A 27,848-nucleotide genomic window follows, 5' to 3' on the forward strand; every position below is an offset into this window, starting at 1 on the left:
AAACAACGGAAATTCCATAGTTGTTAGATGCTATCCATGCTGTTTTTAGATAAGTAAAACTGGAGATTAATTTTCTTGTTGCAAAATACTTGACTTTATGCAAAATACTTGACTTTACCTAATTCGCGTGTGGGGATTTCAAAAAATTAGTTTTATTCCAAAAACTACAAAGTTTTTTTTTAATGATATTTTTAGATCAGTTTATTTTTTGTTTGAATGTACAAGTTCATGAAAGCGTAAAAATATATGCGTAAAAACTTGTCTGCTCTGTTAAAAATTACAAAAACATGTGACCTTAATAAATAGCATTATAAACTTAAATATATTATTTTCTTCTTCTCACCACTCCCTACCTAGCAGAGAAGTTAGGACACTTGAGTTAACTTTAAAAAGTTCTGGTTAAGAATATATTAATAAATTGCGTGAAGACTGTAGCTTTCGAGAGAAACTGTTTGCAGATTTGAAATCAGCGACGAAAAAATACCAAGATTTCGTTTAAAAACTTCATACTAGAGAGAACAAAAGAAATTTATGCCAAAGTGTAATTTGTAAATTTTAAACACACATGCATATTAAATATTCTGAAACCAGTCACAAGTTCAATAAAAATGCAGTATCATAGCTGTTATAATAATCACAATTAGCCTTTAAATTGAATAATTTTCAAAACATGACATGAAAATGATGGGAAATTTGAAAGTAGAAATTTTCTACTTCTACCACAACTCTTTGTTGTCGATACCAGTTCAAAAATTGACTTGTATTGATTTTGATTTGAATATATACCTATTATTATATATTATATTGGAATTAACCCCTTGGGGACGGGTGATTCAGAAAAGCATTCGTACAAAATCAGAATCAGGACGTAATTAAATAAAAAACGGTAACTTAAATGTAATCGTTTCTAATTTGACAGACTTACTTTGCTTTTACTTTAATTATTGTTAGTTTAATCATATATATAATCAATGTTCATTGAAAGTATAACTAAATAGTATTATTTTGAACAAAGTAATGGTGAATTAAATAAATCAAGCAATTATAACTCCACCCACAAATAAACTGCTAAAGAATTACTTTGATTACCAGTCTTATCTTTTCACCCTGATTGATACGGTTTTATGCTGGCACGTATTTGTGACAGTCGGCTCGAAGGGGTTAAAGAAGTCTTCACAAGTTTTCCGCCGGATTTTAAATCCATGCTTTTTAAGTTAGAAACTTCAAACTTGTGTTTTCTTCTAAAATTACTTATGTTAATATTGGAGCGCACTGCATATAATGCTCTTAACTCATTTTTTTAAATTTTATTTTATAACCTCGTTGAACAGCTGACTTAATTTTGAGTTTACGGCTACCAATGTTCAACTCCATAGCGTTGCAATTTTGAATCCGATCCAGAAGACAAGGGAACTCTTGGATCAAGTATTGGGAGAAATTTTGCCTTTGTGGAGGACTTTTTGGTGGAACTAACTCGCATGGAGAGGAAACCTACGAAACCCTCTCACGGTTAGCACAACGGCAAGGGTCTGTAATCCATGATCCGTTTATCACTGAAAATATTTATCATCAGCGCTGTGGTTGATGCGAGCTTTTTTCGGAATTATCAACCACACGGTTTCTTATAGGTAGTCCGATCAGACCTCTATGAAGACAGTCTAGATTAGGAAAGAGACATTTAATTAAAAAAAAATCTAGTAACCATAAGAAAGTAGTAGCAAATATATGTCTAAAAATTTTTTTATTTATGAATATGATTGGTTAGTCTCACTCACTTGTCAACCACTACAGATTCAGTTCTCAAGTATCCATGCTAGATTTCTTGCAATAACTTTTAATATAGAATTTAGTTCCATGCGCACAAATGGTTCACTTTCTAAATAGTCTGCGCACACTATTTATAAAATACCGTGTGGAGGCTCTCTGATGTAGGAGATGAAATTCGTACCCGGTTTGATACGAATTTTTCTCATAAATTTAAAAAAAAAAAAAAAAAGATGTCCGCCAATGGTATCACTCTTAGAGGGAGTCGGTTAAAGTAGTGCCCCTGAATTAGACAGGCCGACTTATTATTTATTGTTGGAGCAAAGAGCTAACATAGGCACAGCGAATAAATATTTTCAAGTGGTAGTTTATTAATTGTAATTCTTGGTTTAATAAGTTCTATTTAGTAGATTTAATTCCACCACTATTTCTAAACAATGCGTAGGCTTATATAATTCACCACTTTATAGTACTTATTATGCTTTACATTTTAAGAAGCAAGCAAATATTGTCAACTATTTGCAAAATTTACTTTGTCGTTATTTACCGTTTTTTAAATTATTTTGGAGTGTCCAGAACAGTTGGCATCTCTGTAATAACATAACTGATACTAACATAACGTTAACTTGCGAACTTGTTTGCTCCAATATTGCTTGATAGGTCAGCTCTGATAGTATAGGAGCCTTAGGTTAAAGGATTCATGAAATTGTGGCAGATTATGAAAAGGGGGTGGTAGAGGATAGCAAAAAATGTGAAACATATTTTGATTAATACTAGAACATTTAAAATCAGCTGATTAAATAATTTTATGTTTTTTTCCTCTACTGAGTACTTATCTAATCAATATTCTAAGCTCTTAAATGAAAAGCTTAGTTGATGAAGAAGGTAACATTTTCAAGGGTATTTATTTATCAGATAACATAAAGTAATCGCGTCAATAGGGGTATGCTAATTGCAACACAATTGTTTTGCTTTCACTTTCACTTTAACCTAACTATTCCTCGTTAATGTTAAGTATATTTGCATAAAATTTATTTCGAAATATTTAGCGGTAATTGATATAAAGCAAAGAATTATTAGCGCCTTTTTCTAATAAATCTATCATAAATTAGTTTGGATAATACTTTTTTTTAAAAATTCTGACACTGATAACTGATCTGAAAAATATCACTTATCTGGTTTATCTACTCAGTTCTTCAAATATCATTAAAACATGTAGTTAAAGTTTCAAAACAAAAGTTTTAAAATGATCTACAACAAGTGTTTAGTTTCTCTAATTCTATTACACGAATGATCTATAACATGCATTGTAGCATATGCTTATACAATCCGGGCTGCCAACTTCTATGCCTTTTGCAAAACATTTCAAAGAGTTGTAGGCAAGTAAAAACTAAAAAATTTTGAATATTGAGCAATTTTACCAACATTTTTAGCCCTTTGTGGACGGGTGATTCATAAAAGCATTCATACAAAATCAGAATCAGGATGTAAATAAATAAAAAACGGTAGCTAAAGTGTAGGCGTTGCTAATTTGGCAGACTTACTTTGCTTTTACTTTAATTATTGTTAGTTTAATCATATATATAATCAATGTTAGTTCAAAGTATAACTAAATAATTCCATTTTGAATTAAAGTAATGGTGAATTAAATAAATCAAACAATTATAACCCCGCCCACAAATAAACTGCTAAAGAAATACTTTGATTACCAGGTTTATCTTTTTACCCTGATTGATACGGTTTTATGCTGGCACGTATTTGTGACATTTGGTGCGAAAGGGTTAAAGTCTCACCCCGAGAACATTAGAACAAAGTGCAGGGTTCTCGCAGGCCTTGTAAATTTAAAAAAGTGATAACAAAAATTAAAAAAAATTTAATAATTTAATTTTTACGCAAGCACCACTAAAAATTGTTTACAAAGAAAGTTTACGTGTATGAAAATTCAAACTTCTATATCACTTAACAACAAAATGGCACATTAACCTAATTTTGCTACCACTACTAAAAATTTTCACGAACTGCGAGAACGCAGAAAGGGGCGTTTAATAAAAACTTTTGAATAATTTATATGTAGTGGTATGAAAATAACTTAAAATCAAATTTACAAAGCAAAGAATAATACATAAACTACTTGAAGATAATTTTTCCCTAAAGCGTCGAATGTTGACAGACCTGTTAAGTCATGTAAAAATGGTGATGTAGAGTTTCTGCGAATTCTGACGCTTTGAGACAAAAGATAGAAGAGGACTAAACTATTTAAAAACAGTTATCCACGGATAGCCACCTAACAAATGTGCATAGAGCCACGGCGGCTCAAGGAATAGGGTGTTCGCCTCCCAATGAGGTGACCCAGATTCGATCCCAGCGTTGGTTAATCGTTTCGAATTCTGCTCCCGGCTCACACCGATCACAGTACTGACTTGAAATATCCTCAGTGGTAGATGGATCATGGGTTAGAATCCCCTAGCCATCAGGCTAACCATGGGAGGTTCTCGCGATTTTCCTTTCTATGCAATGCAAATGCGGGTTAGCTCCATAATAAAGACCTTCACCAAGCGTAGTTAGCCTCAAATCTTGATCCAAGAGTTACCTTCTCTTCTAGATTGTGTTTAAAATTACAAAGCTACGGAGTCGAGTCATCACCTCCTACATCAAAAAGCCTCCACACTATCTTTTATAAGTAGTTCGCGCAAACTGTTTAACACGTTCATGCCGGGGTGACCCACCGGTGGGTCACGCTAAATTGTCTAATCTTGGCAGCGCACCAGAGTAAAAACTGGTAACAATAAATTTCATTTTTTCGTTTTTTTTTTCGGGAATAATAAAAATCCATAACTACCAATTGTTTTCAACGGATGCAATTTTTATATTGAATTGCTTCTTCGCCGTGATAAATATCCTTACAGTGAATTATTTTTGTTGAGAATACATACCTGCCAACTCTTCCGGAAGAGTTTATTTTCATATTTGAAGTGGTAGCAATACTCAGGTTATTCCAATTAACTTTTTGAATTATAATGATAATTATAAATGAGTTTGACCACCACTACACATAAATAATTACAATAAATATATCAAAGCATAATAATCCTTGCGCAAGCAAATTTCAACGGGATCAAAATATAAATATATTTTTGAGTCAGTTTGTTTTTCGTTTATTGTTTTACAACCACTCAGAAAATCTGTTTTTCGTTTATTGTTTTACAACCACTCAGAAAATCCATTATCGGAAAGAGTGAAAGTTGGCAGGTATGAGAATAGATTAACTCCTCCCGTATATTATCTAATATTGAAACAGTTCTTCTACCAGTATTTTCTTTTTCCTGTACCAGTATTTTCACTTTTCCCGGCGTGAACGTGTTAAAAAGTGAACCAGTTGTGCGCATGAACCCAAAACCTTTTATAAAAGTAGTTGAGAGAAATTCATCATATATATTTGAGAATTGAATCTGTAGTGAATAAGGCAAAGTGAAGGCTGACAAGTGAATAAGGCAAACTAATAATATTCATAAATAAAACAAATTTTTAGTTATATATTTGCTACCAATTTCTTAATTTTACTAGATTTCGTATTAAATGACTCGTTCAGAAAGTGAAAATCATTCACTGCGGTCTGATCGGACTACCTATAAAAAAAACCGTTTGGAGGCGTCCAGTTTTGGAGGCGTTGTTTGTTCAACGCCGATTATAAAACATAAAACTAAATTATATAATAAGTGAACATGTTATTTCTTATTTTAATTTACATCATCGGATAATAATATTTTTATTTCAATTTGTTTACTTTTAGTATTTGAAGCATCGCTATAAATAAAACACTCTGTGTTGAGGTTAAGGTTAAAAAAGCACAATTAAAATTCTAATTGCGTTTTAAGTCTATCCTGTTTTTAGTTTGAATATTTTCGACGCAACAAAACAGATTTATTTTCTTGGTTTGTCTTTGTTAAGCTGGCGGGGAAAATACAGAAAATAAGAAAATAGCTTCTTCTTTTCATCTTGATCCGCCGCGTGACATATTAGTAAAATTGACGAATAGAATTTATTCACAGGTGTCATGAATAGTTTTGTCGTGTCGCATGTCCCTGCCCTCAGTCAAAGTCTGTCCATTGTTAGTTTTTACATTCAAATTCATGGCATGTTCTTGATATTTCATCACACCTTCAACTTGAAAAAAAATTGTTCTATTTGTATTGTGTCGATCGAAAAATTTATCCTCTTTGTATCCAAATTTCTGTATCGTGGTCTGGAGTGTTGACATTTTTTCGAAAGAATAAATATTGTTTGAATGTCGTTACAACTTGAAAAATAAATCCCTGTAATATTGAAAGATTCGTGATTTCCTGTATTTCTAATTTTTCTTAGGACGTGACTTACGTAAGCCACGTCTCCCGACAACATTGATTGATAAAGAAATGATACTACTAGGATTATTTCCAGAAAAGATAAGAAAAAAATTACATTAAAACTACTTTCTCAAGGAATGGGCAATTTTACTAAGAAATATTATTCCCAAAGTGACCCGGACTTAACAATTGAAGTATCGGTGAATTCTTAGAAGGCTAATCTACTATACGAAAGATAATGCTGATGGTCCAGGGGAAATTATATTAGAGGAGTAAGATATAAAATTAAAATTATAGTTTATATATATATATATATATATATATATATATATATATATATAGAAAATTAATAAGTTTTATTAACTGCGCATAAGCTGCAAGTATATAGAGCTCATAAAATAAGCAAAATATTGAGAAAATATGAAAAATAATAAAAAATAATGACAAGAACAGAGATGCCAACTGCTCCGGACACACCAAAATAATTAAAAATACGGTAAATAATAACAAAGTAATTTTAGCAAATATTTGACTATTTTTGCTTCTTTTTTTAAGGGCATACCCTCCAACTGCTACGAAATTTCCGTAGTTTCAAAATTCTTCTTTTCAGCCGGTAGCAAAATTAATGTCTTAATATTTAAAAAAAATTAATTTTAGCGTAACTTGTCCACTATTACTTATAAAAGTGCAGGCCATATGGCTAGATTCTTAAGACCTGATAAAAGTTTGATGAGAGATCCATTTGCTTTAAAAATTTCTACTTTGGTTCGCTACCACTAGAAAAAATTATTTTCAAAATCCTCATAAGTTGGAGGGTATGTAAAGGTATTGCATGACTAAAAAACTATAAAGTGGTGAACAATATAAGCCTACGAATTATTTAGAAATATCTACCAAATCTACCAAATTGATTTTATTAAACCAAGAATTGCAATTGATAAACTACCACTTTAAAATATATATATATATATATATATATATATATATATATATATATATATATATATATATATATATATATATATATATATATATATATATTAAAAATCCGGAAAAGAAAACAAAGATATAATCTCTTTATCAGCCCACACGATCATATCCGCAAAAAGGAGTGCTTTCTAATATTGTATTAATATAGCCAAAGCAAAATATATCAATACAATAGTGCGAGGAGCACTCAAAAAATTTGAAACGAAATTAGGACACATTAAGTAAAAAATATCACGTATAAAATATACGAAAAAACAAATGAATAATTACCATGAATAAAAACAAATGAGTAATTAGCGCAATAAATAATTACAAAAAAGACTGGAAAAAAATGAAAAAAACTAATTGAATTATAAAAATATCAATAAGTTTTATTTGCTGCGCATAAGCTGCAAGTATACAGAACTCATAAAATAATTTCAAAGAGTAGGAAAAAAACAAAAAATTACAGAATAATGAAGAAAGAAAATTATCTTAAAAAAATTAATTGAAATTTAATAAAATTCGGGAAAAAAAGATATAATCTCTTTATCAGCTCACACGATTATATCCACAAAAGGAGTGCTTACTAATATTGTATGAATACAGCCAAAGCAAAATAATATCAATACAATAGTGTGAGGAGCGCTCAAAAAAAATACTTGAAACAAAATAGAATAGAAAATATTAAGTAATAAATATTACGTAAAAAACAGTATCATTTAAAGTGTAATGAAAATACAGATTAAAATATGAAACGAAATCTATAAAGCGAGTAGCGAATTCAAATGAACTTACATGAAAGGGAAAATTTTCTAGAATGATTTAAAATATTTTCGTAATAAGATTACCAGATTACAAAATATGAAAACAAAAGCACAAATTGTGGTAAAAGCGTAAATAGATGGTTTTTATTTTACAGTGCCTTCTGTAAAATACAGTACAGCGTTTAAATATTGGCAAAATTAAACGCAATTTGATTTCCTTTACTTTCATTTCACTTTCAAAAGTTTGGGGCTTAGTTAGCATCCACGCTAACGCCAGATGCTAATACCAAATAAGGTCCTGTTACAAAATTTTAAAGTTGTTAGAATCCTAACTTTCAAACAAAAGGGATTTGTTCCTGGGAATATATAAAGAAAAAATGATTATTATAAAAATGTTCATTCAAAAAAAGGCATAATCCATAAGTAACTAAGAAAAAAGATAACTTTTTAAAAAGTTCCTAGGAATGTTAATTTTTTTAAATGTCATTGCAAACTTATTAAATTTTTTATGTCTTTTATTGTTATTTAAAATCAAATACTATTTTCAAATTTCAGAGAAAATCTCTGAGCAAACTTTTTCAGGACTGTTCGCACTATTGAGAATCTAGCCCAAATACAGGTGACTGGAAAGGTTAAAAACCGGTGACGAACATTTCTTAAGACAGATGAAATACTTAAAAACCTATTTTTTTTTCATATCATTATTTTTTTTTACCTTTATGCAATCTAATTCATAGTATTTTTAACAGATTTAAATACATCAAAGTATGTACAATTTTCAAACTCATACTCTCACTTTCTTTAAAGAACAAAAATCCAGACCGTGCTGATTCAAAACAGATCAGATTGCTTGGAAATGCACTGTCACGATAAATAACAAGCAAAATTTTTATATATAAAAATTTTTTTTACCGCATTAACCTCCAACTTCTAGACGCTCATGTGTAAAAATGTGTTTCTTAGTCGTATTGTACTAACAATATTTTTTAAGAATAAATAAGTCTTTTTATTAACTTTATCATCACTTAAATCCATTAAGAGTTGATTGCGTGACATTTTAGTTATGTTCAAACTATTTAAAAAGTTGTAGCGAACGAAATACTTGTAGACCAATTTCATGAAACTAAGATTGAAATGTTAATGAACTAGCAGCGGATGAAATCATAAGAATTTGTTATGTGAATGCTGTAATCCATGGTGGATGCGCAAACTTGTAACTTCTATGATGCCCCCAACAAAAAAATTAACCTGCTCCACTTTGTGATGAATTATTCACCCACAAATAAAATTGTGGTAAAAAGAATTTTTTCCTCATTTTTCATTCTCTCCATTTAAATAATCTCTTCACAAATGAAAAATATAAATTAACATACCTGCCAACTCTTCCGGATTTTCCGGAAGATTTTATTTTCATATTTAAAGTGGTAGGAAGTATATACTATTTTTTCTTTTATAAACTTAATTTTTAGATGATTTTGATCACCACTTTTCTAACAAAAATTAAGCATATATATCAATATCATGGTTGTCAACTTAAGTTTTCTCAAATACAACGTATTTGCTTGCTTAAAATTGAAGTTTTAATTCCATTTTAATACCACTGGGAAAAATGATAATGGAAGGGGTTAAAAGTTGGCAGGTATGAATTAAGAATGTAGCTCGAAAAATCTTTGAGCAATAAGTTTTTAATAGCTACAAAAAGGGGTAAGTCTGAAAAAATTGCATTTTTTTAAAATCTCATTTAACTCATTATTGCTTTTTACTGATCACCACTTTTTACATTCTAAGGAGCTCATTCCAACACTATAGCGGGAAAAAATAAATAAAACCTTCCTGAAGGTTTGTAAAGGTTACTCCTTGCAAATTCAGGTAACTTGCACTTTACATTTGTTCTTATGTTTAACTATCACATACCTGCCAACTTTTAATACCTGCCATTATCATTTTTTCCAGTGGTATTAAAATGGAATTAAAACTTCAATTTTATGCAAGCAAATTCGTTGTATATGAGCAAACTTAAGTTGACAACCATAATAGTAACGCATATTAATATATGTGCTTAATTTTTGTAAGAATAGTGGTGATCAAAATCATTTAAAAATTAAATTTATAAAAGAAAAAAATAGTATATATTTACTACCACTTTAAATATGAAAACAAAATCTTCCGGAAGAGTTGGCAGGTATGCTATCAGGTATTTTCGTGCCCAAATCTAAATTGTACAAATATCTCGGTGCTCAAAATCATCCTAAATTACATTTACTAAATAAATAAAATGCTGCATAAAATAAACCTTTTGTTGCCACTATAGAAAAATCATCGACCTAAAGGGAGAGGGAAAGATTGTTTGAAATTAACTATAATCTATAATAGATACAGTTTTTTATATTTTTTTTAGTGGTAGCGATAAACAGTTATTTTAAAATAAGATTTACTAAATTGTAAATAGAACTATTTAAAGTAAATATGATTTTAAAAAATTGCTGTTGGAACATTTATTTTTGTATTTACAGCGATGCCAACTGCTCGGATATGCCGAAATAATTATAAAAAAAAACGTTAAACAACTACAAAGTAAATCTTGCAAATATTTGACTATTTTTGCTTGCTTCTGAAAAGGTATAGCAAGAGAAATGTCATTTAAAGAGGTGATTTATAAAAGCCTACGAATTATTTAGAAATAGTGGTGGATAAAATCTACTGAATTGAATTTATTAAACCAAGAATCACAATTGATAAACTACCACTTTAAAATATATATTTGCTGTCCGGAACAAGTTGGCATCTCTGTATTTATATGAAGTGGTGGTCAAAAGCATTAGTAATCTTAGTTATACATAGGTAATGCATTTAGTACACACATTTTATAATCACTCAAATAAAAAAGTCTCTGTTGAAAATCATAAGATTCGGCTGTTGAGTACGAAGAGGGGGTTGCGCGAAATGCATGAAACTTTTGGTGAGAAATTGCGTAATCATTACAGTGAGCAAGTTTTTGTTTTAATATCACGGCTTGCCAATTTTATTGGAAAATGAGGAAATATTGCTTACCTAATTTAAGAATTGAACCAACGGATATCACGATCGGTGATATTGAAATTTTTCGAAGAATCTGAGTCGGACGTTGTTTACGTCGGGATCAGATATTGCGATATGCAATTACTTGTAAGGAATGTATCCATACGATATGCAATTACTTGTAAGGAAGCCTAGCATTGACTTTAAAAGAGCGCGAAGGGGAAAAAAAGATCAAAACAAATAACATCTCTAAAAACAGTGTGAACAAATGGCAAAGTACCGTAAGTTTAGAAACATTTTATTTTTATTTTGTATAGTAAGATGCGTTTTTACTATTTTTTTGCTACAAATACTTTCTTATATCAATGATAATTCTAGAAATATTTTGCTTTTATTAACACGTTGAATGCCACGCTAATTTCACATGGCTTGCTCGTCTGGCCACTCGGTAAATAACTACAAGCTAAATTTGTAACTACAGACAGATTTTGCTAGTTTTAAAAAGTTTTAGCACGACATATCTGAATAAGTGGTGAATTATATATGCCTACGAATTGCTTAAAAATAGTGGTGGATAAAAATCTACTAAATAGAATTTATTAAACCAAGAATCAAAATAATTAAGTAAATTTTTTGCAATTCCATAAAAGAGTGTAAATTTTATAGTTCTATATCATGTTATATACGCTGTCAGCCAGCTGTTTTTCGCCGCCTATGTGAAGGGTCAGTGTCAGCAAGCGGTGGCAGACGCAGCCTAAATGTAATTTCAGTGTCAGCCACCGATGGTTGACGTGGCGCTCAACGTGTTAACAGTAACAATTAAGAATTTAGCCTCTATCTTTCTTTCACATGGCTGTCAACTTTCTACGCTTTTTGTAAAAATTTATTCCAGTATTAGCTAAGTTAATTCTTTAATGTATTTTTTTTTATTCATTTAAACTTATTTAACCACGCCGATACAAGTAAATGGTTTAAAAGTTCACATGCAACGCCACTTATTTCAAGCTCTATCGTGGTGGGGCTTTCAAAATGTTGGTAGAATTACCAACCTTAGAATGTTGGTAGAATTACCTTATTTTCTTAAATATATATGTAATTAAATTTAAAACTAGTTCAGTTTGAATACTTGAAACTAAGCGAATTACAAACGAATAAAGTTTAAACTAAGTTTACAAATTTAGAACCACTTTTTTATTCCTGTAAGGATAACCGGTTAAGGTAAAAAAAAAATAATAACCATAAGATAAAAAAGAAAACCATAAGATAAAAAAAAAAAATCCATAAATCAGAGGCTCAAACATGCCCATTGAAGTGAAACCAAACTGGTTTCATTCACAGCTTGCTATTGAGATAAGTGACTATCACGCCATATGTATTATTAATAATTGTAGCATACGTATAAGCCTTGTTAACACTGAAAAAATTGAATTATTTTTAGTCGTCAAATTTATATTTAAATATAAATGCCGTGATGAATAAATGCATTTTATAAGAATCTACAAACGTAAATTGAAATGTATTGTATGCTGCATACTTTATGATTACAGAAGACTCAATTTTGAGTTTACGATTATCAGTGTTCAATTCCGTAAGCTTGCGATTTTTAACCTAGTCCGGAAGACAACGGAAGTCCTGGATTAAGCATTAGAACAAACTAGCTATCGTTTAGGACTTTTTTATAGAACAAACCCGCATGGTTTCAACACCACTGGGTTTCAAACCTAGATCAACTCATTGGGGCACGAGTGCTCTATCCCCTACGGCTCACGTTATATGATTTTATTTTATTTTATAACCATCACTGAACAGCCTACCCAATTTTGAGTTTATGACTACCAATGTTCCACTCCCTATTCTAGTAATTTTGAACCCAATCCAGAAGTCAAGGGAACTTCTGGATCAAATATTAGGAGAAATATGACATCGTGGAGGACTTTTTGATGGAACTAAACAGGATTTGCGTTACATGAAGAGGAAGCCCACGAAAACCTCCAATGGTTAGCCTGACTGCAAGGGGACTCTAACCCATGATGCGTTTTCCACTGAGGATGTTTTACATCAGCGCTATGATCGGTGCAATCTGGATGTGGAATTCGTATCAATCAGCCATCGCTGAGATTCGAACATGGGTCACCACGTTGAGAGGATTTAGTTGTCTTGTTTGAGAGATTTTACGCTCTATACCCTAAGCCATCACGACTTTATGTTATGTAATAGTACCATTTCCAAATTTTTTGGGGAGAAAACAGTGTTACGTTTCAGTTTTCGAAGCGATACATTAGGGCATGGGTGCCACAGGTGACTAAAAACGTGAAAAGTGGTAGAAGCTCACTTCATTTTTATTTATTTATCATCTCCTTTATTATTCAATCGTAACTACCACTAAGATTTACATTTCAAATTATTCATATTTCAGCCCAAGACATTCTGAACCATAAATAAACCGAAAAAACATGCTATATAAAGCTGTTATATACAATTTCTTTTAATAAAATTTTAATATTTATTACTCAGAACTTTTTGCTTTTAAAGTCGCCCGTGGCAACCCTGTTTAAGGATACATGTTGTTGTTTTTTTTAATGTTATTCTCAAAGAAAACGACCAATGTGTGTAAACCTATACGTTCATTATCAACGAAAAATAAATAAATTAAACTGTCAACATATTGAAACAAAATCTGTAACTTTCAAAACATAACTAGTCTCAGATTCGGAATGCCACACCCGAATCAGGTAGGATCAAGTACTTGTATAAATGCCAGTGTTATTTTTCACTCTTAAAAAGTGCGCTCTTTTCACTTAACTTTTACAAGTTCACTTTTTATAGTTAAGTCAATGGTGAAAATATGATTGAAACGAAAGCGTGTTTAACCATCACCTCCTACATCAAAAAGCCTCCACACGGTCTTTTATAAGTAGTCTGCGCAGACTGCTTAAAAAGTGAACCAGTTGTGCGCATGAACCCAAAACCTTTTTTATAAAAGTAACTGAGAGAAATTCATCATATAAATTTGAGAATTGAATCTGCAGTGGTTGACAAGTGAATAAGACAAACCAATAATATTCATAAATAAAACAAATTTTTAGTCATATATTTGCTACCACTTTCTTATTTTAATTAGATTTTGTATTAAGTGACTGGTTTGGCCCAGGATTTTATCTATCCTGATGTCATAGCTCACCGCTGTGATTTTCTTTTTATCCCATTTCTTATAGGATACATGACTTATAGTTTACGACCTACTAGAAGCGATGAATCAGTTGGTGGCCCTTCGGGCCAAATACTGAGCTCCAACTAATATCAAGAATCAAGTGGATATCCTTCACAGTGGTCTAATCGGACTACCTGTAAAAAACCGTGTGGAGGCTTTCAGTTACAGGAGGCGTTGGTTTAACACATATCGATATTAGCTCATATAAATATTAACACCGAGTACATTAGTTTTCCTATGAATAGTTTCAGAGATTTGTGTGCTCCCCAGGTTCTTGAGATTTCATACCGTCATTGCATGTAAATTTATTTTTTGATGTCCGGTCAAGGTAGTTAGTTTTGTGAACCACAGGAACAATTTTTGGTTTAAGATTTGAATGCCTTTAGTGATTTGAGTGTTTAATTAATATTAATAGCTTTTATCAGCTTTTATGGCTACACACCAGCTTGTGGAACAGTCCTCAATTTCGTTGACAACGTTTTGCAGTCTTGAAATGGCAAAATCAGAGTTTAAAGATTTTGTCCGTGTCATAGGTCTAGAACGATATTAGATGATAGGAATCTCCAATTCTTAGGAAAATCTTATGTAATCAAAATATACAAGGAGGATACAAGGTTTATTGCCTGCTATACCCCGCATATATATTTCTGACAGTAGAGCTAGATTTATTTAAACCAGGGGGTTCCAACTCACATGAGGCCGGGGGCCGCAATTAAAAACACCATTTAAATGGCGGGCCGCAACTTCATCAAAATCTTATATAGGACTCTTTTATGTTTGAAGGAACATTAAATATCACTGTCAGATTTTCATCAAGTTGTACAAAGCAAAAGTATTGAATTACAAATTAAAATAAGAAGTAAATTTTTAAAAATATTTAATTGCATATTAGAAAATTCTGGCTACAATAACTTTAATTGGGCACCTATGTATTAAACAATTACTGTGCAACAGATATCAAATTGTTAAGATATAAAACTTAAAAGTACTTAAAACCCATATAGATTTTTTACACGAAAATTGTCCGCAATAAAATGACAATATATTTTAGCTCAAGGGCCGCAAAAAAGGCTTCGCGGACCGGATGCGGGCCGCGCTCCTCCAGTTGGTAACCTCTGATTTAGACCCATCAGACACATCATCAGACCTATTGCGATGCACTTTCTCAGTGGTTTGACATAATCAAGACTTCACATTTATTTATTTTAAATTGATCCATTATTTACATCAGACCTTAAAGACTAGGCGAAAGTAACATCGATATCCTTTGTCATTTTTTATCTTTTTTTATATAATTTATCAACCTCACTGACTGTTATGGAATAGGTAAAGGCCATCTTTGGCTCAGGTACCCAACTCCTATTGACAAGTAAAGTGAACTAAAATCTAACGTTGAACATATTAGAAAGCATTCAATGTGTATAAATAAAGCCATTTAAAAAATCCTCTATTTATTTAATGGCGCATTTGGGCTTTTCAATTACAAATGTGTATTATGATTAACCCAACTGTATTAAAACTTTAAATTTGATAGCAAGACTTTTTTGAATTTATAATCAGAAAAAAAAGATAGCCGGAAGGAAAAAAAACTACGTCTTTTGACAAACAACTTAAGAAAATATTTTCCAAAGATTTGGAATGACTATTACTGATATATCTTGTTTGAAATGAATCATAAGTTTGATAAGACTCATTGTTTACATACAAGTTTGTTTGCATATTGAAAATAGAAATGGGCTGAAAGAGTGCTTTTCTATAGTTCAAAAAAAATTATCAATGGCTATAAACTGCTGATAGCAAATCTATTTCGGTTTATTTAAAAAATTATTTCTCAATTTTATTCTTAAAATTCTATTTTTTATTCATGACTAATATGCAACTACGACAAGTTATAGCAATCACGTTAACGGTGCGAATAATTTAAAGTGCGCAAAGTAGGAAAAAAAACCTTAAAACCTAGATAATTTTCGATCTAATGGCCAGATAGTTTATACTAAATAACAATTTTAATTTATGAAAGCATATGGGATACGTTGCGTGATTCTAGTGTAAAGCAACGCGAATAAATCGCAAATCAAGCACAAAAGTGGACACACTATAGAATCGGTTTTCTAGACAAGAACCTTCCTTAGTTTCTAAACAACAAATTACATTAGAAAAGTAAAGAGATTAACACGTGAGAAGTGTTTTATTCAATCAGAAAGGAGGAACAAGTTTGAGCAAGATAATCAAAAAAAGGGTGACAAGAAAGATGTGTAAGAGGACTATGCGTGAACCGAAGGAGGCAAAATGTTAAACTAGAATAGATTTCCACATATTTGGAAAGGGTGGGATACTAGAAAGATCCTTACTTAAATTATTACAATTTTTCAAAATGAGGAGTGATTCCCAGCAATCCAATTAGGTAGATGAATAGCAGTTTTTGGGATATTAGAAACATCATTAACTAAATTATTAAATTTTTCATATGGTGGAGTAAAATTTCCGGAAATCAATTTCGATAGATGAAGAGCAATAATGTTCTTTCGAATATTTTTAGATGAGAAAATGATTTTTCTAGTATTCACCCTTTCCCAATGTATCTAAATATATTCTATTTTAATTACCACCTGTTTCTTATCACTTTTCTTTTTATTATCTTTTTCAAATTTGGTTCTCTACCCTGATTGGCTAATAAGCACTTTGCACGTTTTTATTTTTTAACTTTTCTGATGTCATTTGGTGTTTAGACACTGCAAATGGTTTTAAACCAGAGAACCGAAAAGATTCATTTCTGTACTTGATCTGAGCTTTATTCAAGTTATATTAAAATTTAGCAATTACAATAGTTCGAGGACTAACCTTAAGCCTTTCGCGCCGTCTGTCGCAAATACGTGCCAGCTTAAAACCGTATCAATCAGGGTAAAAAGATAAAACTGGTAATCAAAGTAATTCTTTAGCAGTTTATTTGTGGGCGGGGTTATAATTGTTTGATTTATTTAATTCACCATTACTTAGTTCAAAATAAAATTATTTAGTAATACTTTGAATTAACAATGATTGTATATATGATTAAACTAACAATAGTTGAAGTAAAAGCATAGTAAGTCTCTCAAATTTGCAACGACTACACTTTAGCTACCGTTTTTTATTTATTTACATCCTGATTCTGATTTTGTACGAATGCTATTATGAATTACCCGTCCCCAAGGGGTAAATTGTCATTTTTTTCCCGTATAGATTACATCTTAAGTTACGAAACCAGACACAAAATCGAACCTTTTTTTTTTCAACGGGTTTTGGCTCTTGACCTCGAAATATGGGAGGGAAGTGTAGCCAAAGTCTGCAAAATACGACCTCAATAGTTTAGGCAAGAAAATGGTCGAAATTTGGACCCCTTTAAAATTTATTTAAAATTTTATATATTTTGTAGTACGTCAGAAAATATTTATTTGCTATAACAATTTCTGCTTTAGCTAACTACCACAAAAAAATAAGTCGCAAGCATTTCGAATGTTGGAGAAGGCAAACTAATTTGTTTACTTGCTGTTCACTGACTAGCAGATGTGCCAACTTGGTCCGGACAGCAAATATATATATTTTAAAGTGCTAGTTTATCAATTGTGATTCTTGGTTTAATAAATTCAATTTAGTAGATTTTTATCCACCTCTATTTCTAAATAATCCGCTGGCTTACATAATTCACCACTTTATAATACTTATGCTGTGCTATACCCTTTGCATACCTGCCAACTTTTAGGCATTTGGCTTAAAATTTTATTTCTATATTTAAAGTGGTAGTAAAATGCATGCTTTCTATATATTCCTCTCATTTAGCAACTTAATTTATAAACTTTTTCACACCTGCCAACTCTTCCGGATTTTCCGGAAGATTTTATTTTCATATTTAAAGTGGTAGTAATTATATACCATTTTTTCTTTAATAACCTTAATTTTTAAATGATATTGATCACCACTATTCTTACAAAAATTAAGCACATATATTAATATGCGTTGCTGTCATGGTTGTAAACTTAAGTTTTCTCAAATACAACGTATTTGTTTGCTTAAAATTGAAGTTTTAATTCCATTTTAATACCACTGGGAAAAATAAAAATGGAAGGGATTAAAAGTTGGCTAGTATGCTTTTTGATCCACCACTATTTTTAAAAAAATTAAGCATATATATTAATATGCAATATTATAGTGGAACTACGTATAAGCTTGATTTAAATATAGCGAATGTGTTTGTCTAAAATTGTAATTTAGATTCCATTTAACTACCATTGGTGAAAATCACCCTTGAAAGGATTAAAAGTTGGCAGGTATGCTTTTGAAAAGCAAGCAAAATTAATCTAATATTTGCAAAATTTACTTTGTAGTTATTTACCGTTTTTTTAATTATTTTGGGTGATTGGAGCAGTTGGCATCTCTGGACAAGTGCGGAAAATATCTTATTATATTTTAGTTGTTGAGCAATCCAATTAAAATCGGCATCTTGTAGGTTATATCCAACATAGTGATAAATATCATCTGATGTTTGGGTAAAAACCCTATTTCATCATAACCTCTAGGTAATGAGGGTGACCCGTCTTCTGAAGGCATAAAATAATAAGTATGCCGTAAATCTATACAGCCTTAGTAAATGAGATTGTCGTTATCTCAGAGGCGCAAAGAATGCATCGAAACCTCTGATGAGACCATAAATTTGCAGTAGAATAATGAGTATAGACGTTAATATTCTGCCAAAAAAATGTAATCGCTTGCTTAGATTATAGAAAGTGTATAATCTTGTCGAGTTGATTTTGATAATCAAATACATTTAAGACCTGAGTAATTATCTATTTATTTTTTTGTTTAGAGGAATTTGAACAAAAATTCCCTTCCGATATCTACAAGTTTGTTAATTTATCGTGGAATCGCATAATATGAGATATTCTTATCAACTAATGGCACAGCCCCCTGCCAACGCCTCCTACAATTGAAAGCTTCCACGCGGTTTTTTGTAGATAGTCCGATCAGACCACTATGAAAGTAAACCAGTTTACGAAAGAGCCATTTAATGGAAAATCTAGTAAAAATAAGAAAGTGGTAGCAAATATATGTCTTGAAATCTTAATTTATGAATATGATTTGTTTGTTTTATTTACTTTTTATTTACGAGTTTGTTTTATTTACTTGTCTACCACTACAGATTCAATTCTCAAATATATATGGTAAATTTCTCTCAGTCACAATTTACAATAGATCCATGAGAATGAAAGATCTAAGAAGAGATTTAAAAATCAACAAAATAGATGAGCATATAGTTGAACTATGTGCAAGTTTCTTCAGAGATGCACTCTCCTGTGATACATGCAACTACTTTAAAAACTTTGATTTTGAGCTCATCAAAGACAATATAAAATATAGCCCGGCCACCGCCTTTTTCCTATCCGATGGAGTTTTGTCCCGTAAATTTTGTAAATAATTGTAAATACTTGAATATATATTTTTGCACATTTATTATCATGCATTTTCCCTTTTCTATGTGGCTACTGTGCACCTGAGAAGCTCGGGGGTAATACCTCGGGGGGAGGCGAGGCAGTCTGCCACAGAAACCTCTTCTCTCTCTTAAATTTGGTTGTTTAATCTCGCTACATAATTTTAATTTTCACTCAGTAAATGTTACTGAACCCCAACTTTCACCATTCATTCGCGCTTCGGCGATTTATTATTTATTCCCACTCAGATGAACTAGTTAGAGCCCCTGACGGGGCTGATGCTAAGATAACCACCACATATGAGTATGAGTTTTACAATAAAATTTGGGTTCATGCGCACTACATGTTCACTTTTTAAATTGTCTGCGCAGACTACCTATGAGAAACAGTGTGGAGTCTTTCTGATGTCGGAGGTGATGCCCCTGCTCTCTGACGCTCCCCAACCCCCGGAGATTGCTATGTAATCTCATATGGTTAGCATACTCGCAACTAAGTCAGTTCCATCTGAAATGTGATGTAGCGTAAAATCTTAAGAATTTAAATCAATTATTTAAACCCTTAAAACTAATTCATCTTTAAAAATAAAATGTTTAGTTAAGAATATAAAAAAATTTAACTAAAATAATAAAATAAAATAAAAAAATTTAACTGAAAATAAATTATATGGAATGGAAAAACTTGCAGAAACAGAACAATAATTATGCTTTTTTTATAAAAAATGTAAGAACACAATCTTTCAGCGTTAAGTTTTTCATAACTGTCATCAACGCTTTCTTTTGCTTCCCCAGTAAGTTTTTTTATTGTACTTAAACAACACGACTAATATTCACTTATCAATGAAAAACAACAACAATGAATAAAATTATTGATGTAGAGCTTGCATAAGTATTAATTAAAACATAATATAAAACACATTGATTGTTGATATGGAATATTCGCTTTTAGCATTTCACTTCTTCTCAACTTTTATCTCAATTTGCTTAAACTTTTAATTTTACCTGCGAGAAAAAAATTTTAATTCATAAATTTGAAAACAGGTACGTTTAAGCTTTCATGTTTATGTCAGCTCACACGCTTGATATTTCAATTCTCTTTGCGAACGCAAAAATGAAATGAGCACCTTCATTGTCACTTTCAGATCCTACATACCTAAACAATAATTACATTTTTTAGTAAGTTCAACCGCCCTTCCGAGTTTGTCCCAGATCGTAGGATTATCTTGTAGATTAAAAGCTTTGAAATTGCTTGATGTCTATTTGGTTATGAAAAATTATGAAAGAAATTCTGTTCGCTATTATTAATGTAATTAGAATAACAATATTTAAAAAAAAATTTACCGCAAGAAACGCAAATGCTGGCAGCTATACTATGTTTGAATTACTTTACTGTGTATGAATTACTTTACTTTGAACTATGTTTTTTTTATTAAACTTTATAACTCCACATACATCATTTATATTTCAAATTAAAGTTGGCAGCTATGGTAAATTAATGTTTGAATTTGGTTACACTTAAAAATTGTTATCTTGGACAGCCAAACAATAAGTTATTGTTATTATAACATATTAATTTTTAGAGATGTTTGCTATTGTCTAAAAAATTATTTGCTTTATCTTTTAATTTTTGAAAATTTAAGAAAATGAACTGAACTGAATTTATTAATTGTACTAATCTGGCCGCTAGCAATTCAGCAAGCAATGTAAAAAAAATAAATAATAATAATAATTATTAAAAAATGTTACAGTAGAAGAGAAGAAGCGGGTCAATTACCTTCATAAAATATTACAAATAAAGTAATAAATAATGTAAAGTGTTTCCGTAAAATTCACCTTGTAATAAAAACAAGTTATTTAAGGAATCTCTCTATCTCCATAATATATCATGTAGTTGAATAGAGGAGAAAAAGTGATGATTATGTGATACAGACAGGTGATAAACAGATGTTATTTACACGTTTTGGTACTTAGAAAAAGAGACGATAATGCAATAGAAAGCTGTTATGGGCCTTATTGATACCGTGACCAAGCCCGTCAGGACCTTGATCGCATGATTCTCATTTCTGAGCCACCATGTCATATGCAAAACGAACCATTCTGACTCTAGCGGCTCTAGATCACATGGACGGGATCTTTCAATACCGTATTCTCGTATTAGTACGTATACTCTCGGAATACGAGGGACGGGGAAAACATTTCTTTCTCATTCTGCCTTTCCTAAAGTGTTTAATCGATTAAAATAATTAATTGTGAAACCATAATATGTTACGCGTGATTAGTTGTAAAAATTAAATAAAGTGAAAGATAAAAAATTACTGTGGTTGTTAATAATTACATATTATTTATTTTAACACGTGAATGCTACGCTAATTTTGTATGGCTTGCCCGTCTGGCCATACGGTAAATAACTATAAACTAAATTTGGAAAATTAGACAGATTTTACTCGTTTTTTTAAAGGTTTAGCAAGACATTATTAAATAGTGGTGAATTATTTAAACCTAAGAATTTTTTGGAAATAGTGGTGGATAAAAATCTACTAAATTAAATTTATTAAACCAAGAATCACAATTAATAAACTACCACTTGAAAATATTTATTCGCTGTCCGGAGCAAGTTGTCATCTCTGTGTATATAAATAAAAGTATTTTTGTGTGTTCTATATTGCATTAATTTATTCAAGCCATTTTAGTAACGATAATAATACAAAAAAAATAAAAATTTACTCGAATTATATGTTTCTAATAATCTTGGCTTCGCCGGTGATCCCCGTGGAGCTACGAACAGACTCAGTGCCGGTCACCAGTGACCCCCATGGCATTCAACGTGTTAATAACAAGATCACCTGGTGATCAAAATACATGATTTTCCTCAAAAATAGATTATTAATGTTGTATACCAAGATTTAATTCTCGTAACCTTTCGCGAGCAGAAAGTTTTAATCAAAAAATTTTAGTAAGAAAAAGTCATGAGAAATGTGGTTATTGTTAGGGTCGGCTACAAGCAGGTGATTTATAACTTTTCATTTTTAAAAATTTTAAGTGGTCATAAATAAAACCCGTTAATTTAAGCGGTAAAAACTGTTACTATTTCAGTGGTTTATATTATAATAAAAAATAAAACGGACAGTTTTCATCCCACCATCCCTGAAAAAATGAAAAAGATTGTGGTCACTTCTTCCAAAAGATTTTCAACATCTTTATGAAATATTACATTTGTTTTAAATGTAACGAATAGTGTTTTTCGTATAAACACACAAACTTATCAGCTGTAGATATGATGCCATTTTTCCAACAAGTTATGGGACATAAACTGTAATAATAATCACTAGGGAAACACATTTTAATTCAAGCCATCAAAATATCACAAATTATTTTTGAAACTGAAATGCTAACTTGTTCGCTTTTTTTACAAATTTCACGATTATTTTTTTTTTACTCGCGTCTAAATAATCCTATACTATACACGAGTTTTTAAACTTTGAATATTTTTAAAATTTATTTAATATTTGATCAATATTGAAAGAACTTATTCCGAAATATTTATTGGAACCACGCAAGCCATTGACGCCGCCATTCTTGAACTGAGGGAAAAAATCAATAGCTTCATAGGTTAACTAATCAAACTAAAGGAGAAATGGCTAGACACGTTGGGACGTGAAGTTGAAATTTCAGATCTTATTGCGATCTTATCTTCAGCGATCTTATTTAGCGAAATAATTTATTTTATTTTTTTAGTTACTTTGAGTGTAAAAGCAAATTCAATTTCATTTATGATTTAAATAATTTCTGAAGGGGATCATTAAGAAAAAAGTCGTATTTAATATTTTTTAGTTTATAAAAAATTTATAATATTAAAAATTTAAGCATAATGTAAAAGTTAAAATTTAGCGTAAAAATAACGTACATTTTTCGTTGTAAAAATTTAAACATAAATATCTGAAAAATTTAAACATAGTTAAATTTAATTTAACATTTAAGTTTAATTCAAAATTTCCCCTGATATCGCTATACAAAAACTATGATTATGTTAACTCTGCCTGTTATCCTAAGCAGTCGGAAGTAAAATATTTTAAATTTAGCATGTTGAATTGTATTTCTAAAGTCTAAATTGATGAAATTTGATGAATCATTGATATATACAATTGATGAATCATTGATATCTACAATTAATGAATCATTGAGAGTCCATCAGGGCTGGTACTGAATAACGAGAACAATTCTAATTATATCGTATTGAGGCTTTTAAACTATTCGCAATATTGCCAAATATTCTGAGTTTTAGTATAACTTTTAATATTTAATTGCCTACATCTCAATGAAGTAGTTGGCAGCTCTGTTAGATATCGCAAAATTTCAAGTTCAATAAACGAGATACATTAAAGAGCTAATATGCAGTATTTAATAGTTAAAGTAGTAGGTAGCTATTTCATTATGATTTATGTAGTTATTTAGTTTTATTTCATTTACTTTGTGCTATGACAACACTGCTTAACAATATTTAACCATAACTATGTTTAAATAATTATCTTCTTATAAGTATAAAAAAAAATATCACAAAAAGATAAAAATTTATCCATTTTAATGCCGATTATTTGAAGGGGGAAAATGCGTTATTAGCTAAATTATGCTCTTTATTTAATTTTTGAAGGTTTTACGAAAGATGATATCGGAGAAACACTAAGTGTTAGTTAGTGTAAATGAATGCAGAATATAGTTTTTTAATTCAATATGAATTTTTTGTGATATTAAAGGTTTGTAGTGACGTTACATTCCATTTATCACATATGATCTGCCTTGTGTTTCTAATCTAATCGTTCTTCTAATCGCTTACTAATTCTTTATCTTTAATTTTGAAAAGTGATAATTTTTTACAAAGATAAAATTTACGTCCTAGCTATCCATAAAATTAAAATTGATAATATTTTCAGGTCTTGTTTCGTTCAAACAAATGCAGGATATGAGTGGTGAAAAAGTTGCCGAAATGGATGATGCTTTAGCTTCACAAAAAGTAAAGAATTATCAAACCAATGGCTCCACTCCAACCACTGAACAACCACCTAAAGACAGGTAAATTAAAAAGCTTTTTTTTGTTCCTTAATTCTCTCTTTAAATTATGTATTTGTTACGGCTAAAATGCAAAAGCCAGTTATTCTAAAGATTATTTAACTTATATGTGTAGATTAACAAGGCTGATTCGTTAAAATACCAAAAAATGTTTCCTTTTTCAAATTATGTAGGTAGTTTGCTAACTACCAAGATATTCTTACCACAATATTTATCAGACTTTCGCAGAGAAATAAAATCTTTGCCGGAACAACATCGTACCTGCCTGCCAACTTTTACGCATTTGGCGTAAAATTTTATTTTTATATATAAAGTGGTAGTAAATATATACTATTTTTTTCTTTTATAAACTAAATTTTTAAATGATTTTCATCACCACTATTCTTAAAAAAATTAAGCATATATATTAATATGCGTTATTATCATGATATGCAGCTGAAGCTTCTTCAATTACAACGTATTTTTTTGCTTAAAATTGAAATTTTTATTCCATTTTAATACCACTGGGAAAAATCAAAAAATGGAAGGGATTAAAAGTTGGCAGGTATGCAACATAAACGTTTGTATACGTTTAACACGTTGAATGCCATGGGGGTCACCGGTGACCGGTACTGAGTTTGTTCGTAGGGTTACGGGGGAGGGCAGATTATTAGAAACACATAATTCGAGTAAATTTTTAATGCTTTTAATTTTTTTATATTATTATCGTAACTAAAATTCTTTGAAAAAATTAATGCAATATGGAACACACAAAAATAGTTCTATTTATATACACAGAGATGCCAACTTGCACCGGACAGCGAATAAATATTTTCAAGTGATAGTTTAATAATTGTGATTCTTTGTTTAATAAATTCAATTTAGTAGATTTTTATCCGCCACTACTTCTAAACAATTCGGCTTATATAATTCAAAAACTTTTTCAGATTTGTCAAGCTAAACCTTTTAAAAAACCAGCAAAGTCTGTCTAATATTTACAAATTTAGTTCGCAGTTATTTACCGTTTGGCCAGACTGGCAAGCCATGTAAAATTAGCGTGGCATTCAACGTGTTAATCACTTCGTTACGATCGTGGTACTTAGTCGGCATATTCGTGATACTTCGTGTTTAAGAGCGCCGTATTTAGCTGCCATCCACGCGTTGTACTGTGAGCACGAGCGTTATTGTAATAAGCCCTGCAGCCGGGCTTGACGTGATACCGTTTGGTAACTGCACCAATCTACCGTGCTGCTGGCTAATATCCTAATGACCTGTATTGGATTAAAACCACTAAAAGTGTATTTAGTGTGCCCTTTATAAATAACAAGTTTCGTCTGTATGTTATATTTCAACTACCACTTGAAAATATTTATTCGCTGTTCGGAGCAAGTTGGCATCTCTGCCTATGTTGTTTCCTCGAGCAAAGCGCATGAACCTTATCTACAGCCAGCAAACTAAAGTTTTTGAGCAAGCTGCTACTCATTGTTTCCGAATATTTTAATTTCCTCGAGCAAAGCTACTTATCCAGCAACCACACCGATAAGCTGATCTCACAGCTTTTAAACAAACTTTAAAACAAATTCATGGCGGATGGGATAGCGGCCGCAATTTCAGAGCACTACTATGACTATTATATATGTTATATTTAGGAGAGAATTATAGTCTAGCTACAAAAAATATGATACGAAATATTATCACGTTCAGTGGCGTCACTTCAGCTTAGAGAACTGCAGTAACGAAAGGGTTAAAAGAACAAAGTATTACACACTTATTATTCGTCATCTAAATTATCAGGTTATAACAATCACAGCGATGCCAATTTCCTCCGCTTTGTAAAAAAAATATTTTCTAGTGGTTACAAAATTTTAGTTCTTTTTAGCTTAATATTTTCCATTTTGTAAGTAATTTTTCCACAACTAAAGATCAGAAATTCAAAGTATCATTTGAAATGCAACTTTATTTCAGAAATCTGCTCTTGGTGACACTTTTAAAGAGTGGTTGACCTTCTTCTGTAAGTTTTACTATTTAATTCACTACCAATTTATTCAAACTTTTGCAGAAAGTGGAGCATTTGGCATCCCAGACACTGTAATGATGGATATAATTTTGTCTAATGCGGTACTTTTAACGAATTAATTGTAGTGATTAAATCCTGAACGACTTTATACAAAAACAAATTTAAAAAAACTGGTGACTAAACTTTTCGAAGTAATTAACATTTTATAAATTTAACTTCCACTTTTGCATTACAGAATCCTATTTAGTGTTTAAGCATCCATTTTCTTTCATTTCGATAACATTCTTTTTACTAGCGATAAATATCTTAAAACTTATAAATTTCCAAAAAATTTACTGAGTTTCAAATTTACAAGTTAACTTTACAAATTTACTTTTTTAAAAATTCTATATCGTGGAACCCTTCAAATGAAAGGTTTTCCCTTTACTTGGAAGCCCTTAAAATGGATAAAACTCATGAAAACAACATTTCAAAGACTAGCTCTAGACTGCGCAGCTTTCGTTAACTTCTTTTTGCCTAGCATCCTTTAAAGAGAATGTTTCCTTTTATTGAAAAAGAAAAAAAGTGATATCAAAGTTTCTCGTTATTAGGGTAATTTTGCTCAACAAAATAGTTCTGTTTAACATAATATATAAATAATATTAATAAGTATTTGGGCACTAAGTTTAATAATTTTTTTAAGGGGGTTCGGTACCTCCTATGCTGACAATGTTAAAATGGCATACTTCGATGTACCTTTTTATAAAAAGTATCGTAGTTTGAGCTTTGAAATTTTATTTGTGTATGTAATAGATATTCTAGATTATACTGAAGTGAACTTTTTTAAATTTAGTAAATTAAAAGAAATTTAAAAAAAATTAATTACACAGCATGCCAGAAAATTTTAAAAGCTTCACATTTTCATCCGAAAATTTTGAATTAAAAAAAAATATTAAGTTTCTCTAAAAAAACTGCTCACTTCAGCACAAACTACAGTACTAAAGGAACTTTTTAAATCAAAAATCAAAGTGTTATGATCAATAGTTTTCAAGAAAAGGTATATCGAAGCAAAAAAAACATAGTTTTGAGTTATTTGCATTTAAAGCGTAAATATTAGAATACCAACGATATTTGAAATTTAAATTCAAAAATCATATTGTTTCTAAGTTATAAATCTCGTACTGTTTACATTTCAAACAAATTACTCTTAAATGTTTCTTTTATTTGACTGAAAAATAGGTTTTTATATTATACTCTCCACACTTTTCGAGCGAATAAA

At 30.6% G+C, this 27,848-nt stretch overlaps 1 protein-coding gene across 4 annotated transcripts in view; it reads left to right on the forward strand.

The window, feature by feature from the left end:
- The window catches only part of LOC107445032 (equilibrative nucleoside transporter 1), an 85,258-nt gene that overhangs the window by 18,196 nt on the left and 39,214 nt on the right, over positions 1 to 27,848 (forward strand). For 2 of the 4 annotated variants that reach the window (XM_087163655.1, XM_087163654.1), the window contains exon 2: positions 24,459 to 24,597. In XM_087163655.1, the coding sequence (XP_087019781.1) occupies positions 24,479 to 24,597 (119 nt within the window). In that variant the 5' untranslated portion in view covers positions 24,459 to 24,478. Of the gene's footprint in view, positions 1 to 10,959; positions 11,143 to 24,458; positions 24,598 to 26,543; positions 26,585 to 27,848 lie in introns of those variants that run through there. The other 2 variants (XM_087163653.1, XM_087163656.1) reach the window with 2 other exon arrangements.

Source organism: Parasteatoda tepidariorum, chromosome 5, assembly GCF_982258835.1.
Source record: "Parasteatoda tepidariorum strain Cologne lab strain chromosome 5, Ptep-v5.0, whole genome shotgun sequence".
Taxonomy (NCBI): domain Eukaryota; kingdom Metazoa; phylum Arthropoda; class Arachnida; order Araneae; family Theridiidae; genus Parasteatoda; species Parasteatoda tepidariorum.